The 13308-nt window shown below is 40.4% G+C and overlaps 1 protein-coding gene across 7 annotated transcripts in view; it reads right to left on the bottom strand.

Moving 5' to 3' along the window:
• Positions 1–13308, bottom strand: part of szt2 (SZT2 subunit of KICSTOR complex) — a 421207-nt gene that overhangs the window by 365752 nt on the left and 42147 nt on the right. For all 7 annotated transcript variants that reach the window (XM_033622785.2, XM_033622790.2, XM_033622786.2 and 4 more), the window contains exons 7-19: positions 12667–12773; positions 11713–11923; positions 10035–10205; positions 9701–9932; positions 9429–9558; positions 5831–5976; positions 5446–5598; positions 3951–4065; positions 3437–3642; positions 2926–3162; positions 1528–1606; positions 1288–1376; positions 246–414 (exon numbers count right to left, since the gene is read on the bottom strand). In XM_033622785.2, coding sequence (XP_033478676.2) covers positions 246–414; positions 1288–1376; positions 1528–1606; positions 2926–3162; positions 3437–3642; positions 3951–4065; positions 5446–5598; positions 5831–5976; positions 9429–9558; positions 9701–9932; positions 10035–10205; positions 11713–11923; positions 12667–12773 — 2045 coding nt within the window. The remainder of the gene's footprint in view (positions 1–245; positions 415–1287; positions 1377–1527; positions 1607–2925; positions 3163–3436; positions 3643–3950; positions 4066–5445; positions 5599–5830; positions 5977–9428; positions 9559–9700; positions 9933–10034; positions 10206–11712; positions 11924–12666; positions 12774–13308) is intronic.

Raw genomic sequence — 13308 nt, 5'->3', positions numbered from 1 at the left:
GGCCTAGAGCACAGAAACTTGAGGTGCACACAAAACCACAAACAAAAAGCTTCATTCTCATGCAAAACAATTACAAAAACAAAACAAAACACCTCCAGCTGCTAAAACGCTTTCTGTGTGATCAGGGCCTTAGACTATCGCCAACAGGTGACAGGTCCTACCAACAACTCTATGTCACAGTGAATGAGTGTGTGGACGGACTATCACTCCGGGACAGGCAGCTGTAGTAAACTAGCTATACACACTGCTTGAGGGATCTCCTGGTACTTAAGGCCCTGAAAGTGGCGATGCTGGTCCATGCAGTTCATCACTATGCCGCTCTGTGGTTCTACCCAGCACTCTGTCACAAGGTTCAGCTCCAAGTCCACGTCTACAGCTTCCACCTCGGTGTCGTTGTCATCATCAGTGGAGAAGCTGGAGTCCCATGAAAGACAAAACACAACAGGCTGACAAATGCACTTGGTGCCAGCACTGATTAAGAAGGGTCAGTGTGAATGCTAAGGTATGCAGATTATACATCTGAGTTAAAACCACTACGTGTAGAGCAGGGGTGGCCAATAGTCTGCAGGTTTTCATTCTGCAGAAGTGTTCACTGAGTTCCTCCTCCTTCCTGATAGATCCTAATCAGTTGGTGCTTCTCAAAGTCAATGAAGGATCCTTAAACTGCTGAATTTCAAGGTGGCTATGACATCCAATCCCACTGAAGGAGGACAAAGGACCAAGTCCTTCCTTCCGAGAATTTAAGATCCACATGTGTACCCTCAGCAGGCATGAAGTAGCCACAATGCTTTGGGCAAGATTTACCAGAATTAAAGGCGGGGCTTCTGCACTCCGTAGCCTCAATTGTATGTTCATCGAATGCCAGGATGGAGTCTTGCCTAGCTTCTGTATTACCCTTGGAAGGACCCGTCCTACCAAGGAAGCATCCTTGACTTTGAGAAGAAGCAAGTGTTTGGGGTCTTTTGTGGCAAAACAAACCTGTTAACTGTTTTGGCCTCCATGGTATATGGTTTTGCCATGCTGTTGTACAATTTGAATGTATTTCTTCACCATCTAAAGGTAGCATCAAAACACCACCCAGGCAAACATCATCACCATCGCCTTGTTTTGCAACAAAAGTTGAAACAAGTTTAACTTTGCAAAATGATTGTTTTTTTGTTTGTTTGTTAGTTTTTTGCAGAGGCCCCGAGTGTCAGGATTCATTCTAAAGATTGAGGGGCTGCATTTCTTTTGAGTGTGTCGGTTTGACCAGTCATAAAATAAGGATAAGATTACTGCCAGTCTCACCTGTCCTTGGTGGATGTGGAGTGAGGTGGAAACAGGATGTACTGAACAATACAAGAGTGACTCTCTCTGTCCGTGTCTCCTGACATGCCCTAAAAATCAACATTAAATTCAGTGAAAACAGATCAGAACCACTCATCACACATCAACACGACAGCACTGAAGATAAAACCAATCACATGGTACAAATGGAAAACCTCAGTATTTAGTGTTGTGGGAGATTGCTGTCCTGCTGTTCTTTACCTTCATTGGCAGCTCAATCACCATGTTAACAATGCCCTCTCCACTGGCAGCAAAATGAAAGCCTTCTGATATGCGGATCCTTCACAGACATCAAGAGACATTTTCAGGCAACACATTCAACAAAGCTGCTTCTCTCATATTAAGCCAACCCAGCTGCTATGTCTTTAAGCATGTACAAGCCAAACAGCATTGAAACATCATAGCTCATCAGAATTAACTCCACTGATGAAACAGAAAACCTAAAGGTCACATTTATAACTACACAAACACTGCTTTCTAGAATAGGAAGTTTTGCTCAGGATTTACTGTTTAACTGTTATCAAAGACGCAGTCCTTCATTTTACCAACATCCTGTGTTTATAATATGTAAAGCACTTAACATTTTCTTGTTTTTGAAAGGTGCTGTACAAATAGACTTGCCTAATGCTAAATGTGATGGATTACTTTGGCTTTATTAAATCAAACATGTGCTCCATCTCTGTTTAGATGCAGTTTACAGCCCTGTAATTAAAAGCTAAGCAATAAGTAACTGTAGCTCGGAGTATAACTAACTAGAATTACTTCCCCATGGTTGTATGCCTCCATGAACCATTCAGGTTTCTCTTACAGTTTACACCCATGTCTGGATGCCTGACACACATCTCCCTGGCAGAAAAGAATATCTATACAATCAGCATGGTTTCAAGGTGGACACCCAAAGTGAGTGTCACCAATTGAGTATCTGACCAAATGTCTTCTGTTCCTAAGATAGTATGTGAGTAATGGCCAGATAAGTGTTTTTGCAGAACATTATGATGTCACAGTAAAGTTGACCTTTGGATATCAAATGTCATCACTTTCATTATATTCTATGAGACATGTCAAATTTTGTCATAAATAGCATAAGAATTCTTGAGATAGGGCCAAAAATATGTCAGTCATTTAATTGTTGAGTCCAAATGGACATTTACAGTATGCCAAATTTAAAGAAATTCCTTCTAGGTGCTCTTGAGATATCGTGTTCATGAGAATGCACCAAACAAGGTCACGGTGAGTGAGTTTGACCTTTGATCATTAAATTGTAATTATTTCATCCGTGACTCTAAGTGAATGTTTTGGCAAATTTAAAGAAATTCCCTGAAGGTGTTCTTGAGATATCATGATCACGAGAATGCGACAGCTGATGAACGGATGAACAACCCAAAAACATAATGCCACTGACTACGGCTATCGCTGTACTACAATAAATCAAAGTAAATTTAATGTACATTTAACAGCATTGTTTCCACTCGCCACTCTGTTGGTCTCAGTTTCTTTCAGAAATACTGTTTAAAGAATGAATCCTATCCTTTCAAACTTGAAACAGAACTTGAGTATGGGCATGCCAAAAAAAATAAAAAATTTGGTGTATAAACTCACTCGGAGAGCATGGACAGTATGTGAGCGACAGCCTGCATGGCCACAGCCGATCCTTGACTGCTCTGCACGGCCCATACCCAGCGCTGGTGCAGGAAGTAGCGTGACAGAGATGCCAGGGTGGAGGAGGCTGTCCGGTTGGCTGCCATGCTTAGGGGGACGGAACTGTTGGAGGGCTGAGGAAAGTTCTCCATGTTGAAAATGAAGGGAGTCCTGAAGTCCAATGGGAGCTTCTCATACCTGCAAAGCAGCGACGGTTTGATTCATTAAAATGTGTCCAACTGGCAGCCTCCTTTCACACAGAGGAGACACTGCTGGAACTTGTTTGGTCTCTTTACACAACACATTCAAATTCATGGGTAGTCACAACCAGGTGTAACCAAAACCTTTAACTAAGGAATTTTAACAGTACAAGCAAAAATAAATGCATATTGTGTTTTATGACACTCGTTCTTTACTCTTTACTTGGTGACATGATATGCTATTCTAATGCCTGTCTATCATATCCACTGACCTTATAAGCAGCTTCTCTAGAGGCTTATTGAGCACCACCACACAGGGTCTGTCTGACAGTGCAGGTTTGGGAGCAGGGATGGATGGAGATTTGGATGGTGATGGATGACCAACAACCTTCCTCTTGGTCTTCGGCGTTGCCTCTTTGTTCTGAACACGATGAGGGAAGCGAAGTTTGAGGATCTGCTCTCGCAGCTCATCTACAATCTGATGGAAAACACAAAAGTCAGGATGAGTTAGTGCAGAAAAAATAAATCATTCAGACACACACTGCCTGTACAGATGAGGGAGGCATGCTAATCAACCGTACGTATGTCTACTGCTGTATTATTTTCAACACTACTAAATACAAACACTAATGCAACATGCAATCCAATACATTACCAGCACCTACAGTCAGAGTGGGCACCAAACACTGACATTGTCATCTTCATAAGGACAGGATTCCTGCAGAGACACTGGCTTGGATTGTCCCTGATACTGTTTTAATCTGTTGTGTATTTGCCTCTCAGTACCTTGTTTCTAACATGGGCTGGTGTCCCGATAGGGAAGCCCAGACGCAGGACCATGCAAGGCGTCTTGGAGATGAGACGGACCAGATAGAAGGAGGTTGGAGGCTGGTCCAACGCACTGCAGAGACAGAATTGATTTAACTCAGGAATAGAATTATGTCTAACAGAGTTGATGTAACATGGACTTCTCATTTTAAAGAGCAAAAAGTGCTGTGACTTTAAGCAGTGTTACCCAACCATTTTGGCTTGTGGCCACTTTAAACAAGTTAAATACTTGCAATATATTGGCCTTAGCCTAACTGTGGACATGAGCACTTTGACAAAATGGTCTTTTTTTTCTTCATGGATGATTGCAATTTAAAATCGTACAGATATCAACGTATCTAGTAGCATCATGTTCATCACCAATGAAGCCAGTTGATAAATCAAGCTTTTGCCAAATCCAGTTGGAAGAACAGCGAAAACGTCTTTCCTCCAAAAAAACTCAGCAAGCGCATACTCTTGTTCTTGATTACTTGTTATTATTAAATCTATTTCTGCAATAACTTCACTATTTGCTGTGTTTACTCTGCTAACGTTGGAGTTAGTGCTTGTTGCTTTGAAAGCCGCCATTACTGTTCTGCAAGCTGTGGTCTGCATTTTACATCATCAACTACAACACAGTCCCTAAATGACTGCTTACATTGTCAACTACGGTGCAGATCCCTGATTGTTCCTGACTGGATTTTAATTTTTTGAAAGTCAGTACGTTTACATGACATTAGAGAAAATGGATTTATTGTTTTAGTCCAACGAAAACCAGACATGTAAGTCCAACTCAAATCCCACTAAATCGAATTTCTCAAAGTCAGACCAACACACCCACATAATGCGATTGGGAGTCGAATTCCTCCTGCATGTATACAGTCAATCGGACCCCAACTGGCTGAGGCGCTCTCCGCGTTCTCTACAGTTTCCGTTTTGACCCGGAGGTCAAATAGCATTAAATGTGTAACAGAAGAAAAGGGTGGTAACAACATAGTGAAATCTACATCCAGAGCTGTGCATTTTGGATGGACAAGGACACACAGTTCATGCTGTGTCAGCTGAAAGGGTTAAATACTTTAAAATACATAGATGGGAGGAAAACACAGAATGGCAATTGATGGTCTGTGACATAATAGGTCAACCTGGAAAAGGTCCAATACTAACAAGCTGAAAGGGGGCATATCACCATCTATCGTAGCGGAGTCAGTCTGTGCTTGTATACTAGGATAAGGACCGTAGTCCAATTAAATGGCCTAGTCCAGTTATAATCGATCGAGCTTGACTTAACTGTGCATGTAAATGTACTGAGAGTTTGGGGCGGCATTGAATTCAGACTGATTCAGAAAAGCGAAAATTTGTTGTGCTCATGTCATCAGGATGGTCTCACTAGGCTTCTTGACCTCACACGGTATTTCCAGCTGCAGATAAATGGCAGCTATCAGTGCTGTTTTTTCTGCATCCATTGTCTCACCTGTATATGAGTTTAACATATGAGTATCCCTCCACCAGCACAAAGCTGCTCCAGTCCCTCAGCAGTGATGTGAGGGCAGAGTGGGAGATCCGACACTGAATGGTGCTGTAACGCCCATTGTTTCCAGCTGTGTGCAGATGTTTGGGGACAGGCCTGCAGGGACAAAATGGTTAATGTAACAAAGGATTAGAAAATCTGACAGATAATGAGGCTTAACACCAAGCATTTGTAAACTCTGGATCTACATCCACACAAGCCTTTTTTTCTTTCAAATTTATCTTAAAACATCCCTCTTGTCTCTGGGAAGAGTTGATATCAGTAAAGCTGTTATCTGTGGCTGTGCAAATCATCCTTCAGTAGTAAAACACAGCTATGTGTTTCTCACATGTCATGTTCAAGGATGATAGCAATGCGATGCATGTGCAGCCATCTCTGCCAGAAGTTGGCATCCATGGAAAGGATGGGCTTCCAATAGGAAGCAAACTGGGATTGAGAGGAGTCTTTGGATCCGCTGTGCTGCAAGGACAGGACCTGGGAAAACAGGAGCTCATTCAGTCCAAGAAAACAGAACAAAATTAAAGAAAGGCTGAGAGGTTACAATGATTGTGGATCCAACTTAATCAGCATTAACAGGGCAAGGCAGACTGGAGATGGGGAATATGCATTGACCATGGTTCTTTTAATTACTGTCATTCAAGTTTTTTGATGCTTCCAAGATAAAGATGGTGTTTTTTTTCTTAATGTCAACAAATCCCATGAAAAGACCACAAGCAGCAATGCATGTGTTATATTTACCACAATGCAATGCGTCTCTCAATACTTTCTGACTTCCTGTCTATGGCCCATTGGTTTCCACTGTAGATGTAAATCTTAAAAAAAAACATCTCACAAATATATAGTTGCAGGTTTAAAAAAGGCTCAGTGATTTCCTTGAACAGCTGCTCACTGTAGTTTTAACAAGCAAAGGAGGAAAGAGTGACTTTGTTGGGGACTATTTTCAGTGGCGGCTTAATCTATTTGTTTTTAAAGTCACATGCATTGAAATTCATGGATCTGGTAGAATTTAAGTCTGCACAAATACCGTACAGAGAGCAAGAAATAATCTACTTCCTTGCACTATACAAAAACTGTTCCTGAAGAGGGAAGGGGGTTATGACTTAAGAGGCAAACTGAATCTGAAATGATGCTGTGTTGGCACCAACCTTAAAAGTATGTGTGCATCTGTTTGTGGTGTGCTTTTGTAGAAGGGACTATAAGTCTCAGGGCTGCTGTAAAACTGTTCTTACTTGTGGCAACAAAAAAGTGTCTTGGGTGCATTGGTACAATAACCTAGAAAGGACGGCAGAGGAGACACCAACACACCAGTGTAACTGGGCTAGGAAGCCACAAAAAGGCCTACCGGCTGAGATCAATGCAAAAAATGTTGTGTATTTAAGATATCTATGCACAAAAAAAGGTACTCAAAGTGCAAAACAAGCTGTGCCACTGCACTCAGTTTCTGTGGCAGTGATGTAGTTAACCCTAGCTGCAGACATACAGATCTGGAAACAAAACTTACTTCAGTGTGAAAGCAGATAGACCCTTCTTCTCAAAACTGAACAGCCTTTAGGCCTAAATGAAACACTTAATTTGTCTTGTTTTTTTATAGGCATCTGCATGTACAAACATGGCCTTGTGGGACATGCTTTGTCATATTTTTTCCTTTCTTTTCTATCATTCTGTGTATTGTTGTGTTGTGTTTGTACATTTGTATATTCTTACTGCTGCTATCATATTAGTGTTTAAGGATGATGTGAATAGTGTAATTCTTGGATGACAGGTCATTGTGATTTGGTAGTCATGCTTCTACATCTCAGAGTTAATCTCACCCAATTAGTGGCACCAGCTGATTGATTTATGACACCTGGTAGGAATCTGTCTGTGTCTATATCTGTTGTGTGAACCACTCATGTCAGTAGCACTGATGAGGACTGAAACATTTGCTGCTGTTGTTTTCTGCACTTTGAGTACCTTTTCTTTGGGCACGGATGTCTTAAATAAATTGACTATTTTTGCACTGATCGCAGACCTTTGATCTAGACCTTTTTGTGGCTGTCTAGCCCAGTTACATTGGTGTGCCGAATCTCCTCTGCCACGGACTAGAGGAAGAAATCAAACAAAGTAAAAATAAAAAAATGAGATACAAAAAATAAATTCTGAGAGGTATAGCAATGAATAAGGGAAATGTAAATATCTAATGGAGATATTGATGTTATTAGTTTTCTTTATTATTTTTTGGGTAGTGTTGTTGATCGTGTATGTAAATATGCAGGGCATAAACAGAGAGGTGTAATTGTGGGGATGGACGCTGGGGTGGAGATTTAGCTTATGAGATTGACTGTGTATTGATGAGTTCAAATATAACAGGGGCTGGAGAAGACAAGCTGTTTGCTTCTTCCTTCTTTTTGGACATGAAATGTTAATTTATGTTATTTACTGACAAGTCTGTTATATATTTTCACCCTGATTTTGTTTCTTGCTTTTACATAGACATAGTATCTTATTTCATAACTTAACTTAAATGTTTGAAATAAAGCACATTCAATTCTATCAATGTTTGGTGCTCTAGTGAGCATGTGTGGCAGCAGGACGGTGTATGTGAGCATGAGTTAAAAAAGACTACAGTGTTGTATGACATTAGGGAAAACGGATTTATTGTGTTCATCCGACTAAAACCAGACTTTTAAAATTCATGTAAGCATGTTAGTCCGACTGAAATCGTACTAAATCGAATTTCTCAAAGTTGGACTAACACACCCAGATAATGTGACTGGGAGTCGAATTACTCCTGCATGTATACAGTCAATCAGACCAAAACTGGCCTAGGTGCTCCACACATGCTCCACAGTTTCCACCCCAGGCTTTGACCGGAAGTCAAACAGCATTAAATGTGCAACAGAAGAAGAGCCCTATAGCAACATGGTGAAATCTACATCGAGACCGTGCATTTTTGGACAGACTAGGAGACACAGTTCATGCTGTGTCAGCTGAAAGAGTTCAACATTTTAAAATACATGGATGGGAGGAAAACATGTAATTGCGATTGTTTGGTCTGTGTTGTAATACGTCAACTGGAAAAAGGTCCAATACTAACAAGCTAAAAGGGAACATATCACCACCTATCGTAGCATAGTTAGACATACTTAGGTCAATATATCAATTCCCCTCCCGTGCTTGTACACTGGGACTAAGACAGTAGTCCAATTAAATGACCTAGTCAAGCTATAATTGTAGCTCCACGTAACTGTGTATGGAAATGTATTGAGTGTGGCTCATTGATGTGTTTTAATAATTTTTAGACAACAGTGGAGCTCTATGGCACAGATGAAGAAGATACATCAGGCTCAAGATACATATAAAATACTTTGTAGTTGATACATTCAATATTCGTCTGCACATGACATTTGATGACAATAAGAAAAATATTGTATATTATCAGACTCAGTTCCTTTCTAACCTAGTAATGAACAGGGTGTGGTAAGGTTAGCTAACGGGCTGCTTTGTAGAATTACAAACCCCCAGGATATTCCTCTCCTCCAACTTCTGACCTGAACCATGAATTACTCAAAACACATCTTCATGCCACTTTTAAGACTTCAATAACAGCAGCAACCTCTGACATCACTGTGTCAAATTTGATTTTTAGCAAAATTGTTTTTCTTTGTTTAGGACCATTTCTGTTGCAGATTCTGCACTATTTTCTACAACTGCTTTAAGCCACTAGTGGTAGTACCAAATAAGACACTGGAGAATTTACACTGCTACATTCAACACAGAGTGGATTTGATGGAAGCTATTAGCATACAAAATACATTTTCATGAAAAGGCTCACAAAAGCCAGCTATAGATTTACATAATGCTACACTGGAGTGGACATTCACTTGGACCAGAATGTCTACATGTTCCCAACAAAGTATTTTAATATGATCAGGGAAGGTCTGTACCGGAGTGGTAGAGCCAGGAGGGATGTAGAACAGAGGAACTCCATTTTTGGTGCTCTCAGGAATTGTGTAGTTCTCAGGAATTGAATTAAATGACTGGAGGTGCACCAACATCTGATCAGTCTGGTTGATGCTGAAAGGACACACAGCCCATGCAGTAAGGTAACAACACACTCTCTTTCAGATGCATCATCATTACTTAATGTTCTACATGATGGTGGAATTGCACACAAATTGCACATAGAATTTCTCTTTGCCCGCCAGAAAAGGTGTACCTCTGCAGTGTGTTCCAGAAGCGTCGGATGACAGATGTGCGGTATGGGCTGGTGATGGGTTTCCTCTGGGTGCAGCTGATGTCATGCAGGATGTCGTAGCTTCCCTCCATAGTCACCTCCACTCTAGTGGTTCTTTTGGCAGGGTCCAACGGCCATGAGGCAGCTACCAGGTACTCGATATGCATGTTGTGTTTCCATAACAGCACCAGCTTCACCTCGAGCTGAGTCCCACCTGAAGGAACCAAGACTAAGGTCTTACACTACACCATCCTGTTGAGCTACTTGCTCTCAGAATTTTCAAATATATCAGACTTTAGTGAAGACAGATGTTTACCTTTGGTGAGGCTGATCTCTCTGATGGTATAGCCCTCTCTCAGTCGCACAGACACCACACTGATTAAATGAGCATGGACTTCCTTCTCTGCATGCTTTTTCCTCCTCATGACCAGGGCGGGGTTACCACTAGCTGACACCAGGTGCTCATTGAACAGCTTGTGCTGGGAAACTACAAAACAGTGAAGTAGTCACTAAGTAGGCCTATTTATTTTCATCCTCATAACCATCATAATCATCATCATCATTACCAAATAAACCTATTTTGCATTCCATTTTACCTGGAAACTAATGTCAACAATTCAACATTCTATTGCACTCTCTGTATCAGTTTGGACTCAAACACTTTCAGTGGGCGGGAGTACTCGCCTTGACAGACAAACTCCTTCAGCCAATCAGCTTACAAAACACCGGAGAACATCTTCTTCATCACCAACGGACCCAGTTGATAAATCAAGCTTTTGCCAAATCCAGTTGGAGGAACAACAAAATCATCTTTTACTCCAAGAAATTCTGTGACTGCATACTCCTGCTCTTGTTTAATTGTTGTTATTGACTCTATTTCTGCAATTACTTCACTAATTAATGTGTTTACTAACATAAGAGTTAGTGTTTGTTGCTTCAGGAGCTCATGTGCCAAGTAGGCGGAGTCTGCACATCATTTGACAGTTATCAAAGCCAGCAAATATGCCAGATTTGCAACTAAATTTTAGCAGCGCAAGCAGCAAATACGTCATCACAATTACATGGCTCATACAAACACAAACAGGTCAAGGGAGGCCGACACTGTTGTTTGTTTCATCAGCTGACAGTTATGTGGTTGCTGTTCTGGCTGACACATTACACTCCACTTAAATAACTTTCCTGGCCCTCACCATTATGTGTTAAGTAGTGCATGGCACACTGAAATGGCGAGGACCCAATGTTCTGCAAGCTGCTGCCTTCAGTTTACATCATCAACTACAATGCAGTCGCTGATTGGCTGTTTACGTTGTCAGTTACGGTGTAAAATCTTGATTGGCCCCAACTGGATTCTTTTATTTCTGGATTTGGGGCTGCAGCAAATCAAGACTGATACAAAGAGCGAAACAGAATGTCATGTCAGCTCATGTCATCAGGATGGTCTTACCGGGCTAAAATGTATATAGGTCATATCTGAATTGAAAAACAAAAAAGAACTATATTTTAATTTAAACTGATGATACGGTTCACTGTTAGGCCAGTTACCGTTTCTGTTGTACATTAATTATATTGGGTTTCAAAACATAAAAATGTACTTTATAAGCGGATGATACACATGTATTTTGCTTCATGATCAGTTGTATTCAGTTAAATTGGATTGTATTTCTTTTCTACTGTGTTTTATTGGGAAAGAAAACACTGCCTAATTTTCTTGTTTGACTACATTCAAAAATCTATTTCAAATTTAAAATTCATTTCACATTTCAAATTAGCTTTACAATGAAATGGGCCAATCAGTAAACACAGCCTTCTTTGGAACCCACTTCCATTTGCAGAACAGAACTTTTTTGAACAACAAAATTAATTTTCAGAGCACTTTGCATTCATTTGTCTGTGTCTGTAAATCCGACACCTGTTGCCTGTATCATTGTTATTGAGTGTGTTTGTAATAACCTTCACACAGACTCAGGATTTAAAAGTTTGCATAGCTGTCTCACCACAGAAGTACTCAGAGTTCAAAGACTCTGGGATGTTAAGGAAGGAGTAGGTTAAGAAGGCCTTGTGGTAGGTATTCATCTCCCGGCTGTTAAGATCCACATCAGGACAGCTGGGCAGATATGATCCAAAGGTGGCTAATGAGATGAACTTCATTAGCTCTACGTTGGGGATGTAGCCAAAGCTGCAGTCATAGGAGTATGCACCGCCAACCTGAAATAAGACAAACACAATTCAAAGAGGAGCAGTCAGAGGCTTCAGAGTAATGTCTACTCCATTCTGGATCGAGACTATGGAAGAATCACAGAAACAGTTCTTTAAGTTAGAGTTATTGAGTGTGTCACCATATACACACTTATTCAGTTTTATATTCCTTATATTCATATTCCAGATGAGACATTTTTATCAAATGGAGAGCACAGCAACCTGGTTCTCCATATCTTTGCATGCATGATTCAAACATAACCCTAAACATCTCAGCCTTTTAGTGTAATTTTCTGTATTGTCAAAGTTACAGAAGCAGTTGAGAATAAATTCACTCACCCTGAATAAAACCTGTAATACTGTCATGCAAGTACCCCTTTAAAACAACAAAGACAGCTATGGATACTGACAAAACCCACTGAGGCCCGATTACACAGAAAGCTTTTTGGCAGCTGGAGGCAGCTTTTTAATACCTGTTTTTAATAAGAATCAAGCTTTTTGCTTGCAGTTTTTGCTTTGCGATGTGCCTTGTGTTTCTGCGCTTGAGGCGCCTGGTGTTTTTGCTCAAGCGCTTTGCAACCTGCAAAACGCTTTCTGTGTGACTGGGGCCTAATACACCATAAGCACACAATGAAAACCACTGACAAAACTGTGTCAGGAATATATTTAGCATTCCATTTAAAACTAAATTTAGAGACACTAGACAAAAAACAAAGTCAGAGTTGCAAACAGAGAGATGTTATTGTCTTTACCTGCACAAAGGAGCAGGCAATGGTTCCACTCCTGAGCTGGTTCAACAGGGTTTCACACACAGCAACATCAGGAACACTCGTCACTCCATCTGTGATTATAATGATACCTAGAACACACAAATTGTGACACAGGTATATTCCCAAATTTATTCCCAAATGACAAAAGTAGGAGTTGGGCACCAGACAAGAGAATAAACACAATCCAACGCTGTCACTCTATGAAAAATATTCATTTAAACGGTTGGGGGATTAGATATTCCTAATATCTGGCCACCCCCCCTGCTAAATGCGAAGAGATCGAGACACCACCTATCTGTTCATCATCAATTACATCTCTTTGTACCTAACCCAAAATATCATCAAGTCAAGTCAAACTTTATTTATAAAGCACATTTAAAAACAACCTCAGTTGACCAAAGTGCTGTACAGTTATTGAAATATAAAATAATCATACACAAATATCATAATAAATAAAACAAAGGAAATAGTAAGGGCTCAATTTAAAAAAACTAAAAATTAGATTAAAAAAGGGAAAATAAAAGAGTAAAAAGAGTAAAAGCCAAGGATTCTTGCCTAGCAGGGACTGAACGCCAAGGAGAAAAGATGGGTTTTCAGTAATGTTTTAAAGTGCTCAACAGACTG

The sequence above is a fragment of the Epinephelus lanceolatus genome, chromosome 6 (assembly GCF_041903045.1).
Source record: "Epinephelus lanceolatus isolate andai-2023 chromosome 6, ASM4190304v1, whole genome shotgun sequence".
Classification (NCBI taxonomy): Eukaryota; Metazoa; Chordata; class Actinopteri; order Perciformes; family Serranidae; genus Epinephelus; species Epinephelus lanceolatus.
Note: the sequence above shows the minus strand (reverse complement) of the source record. Positions and strands in the feature narration are given on the sequence as shown.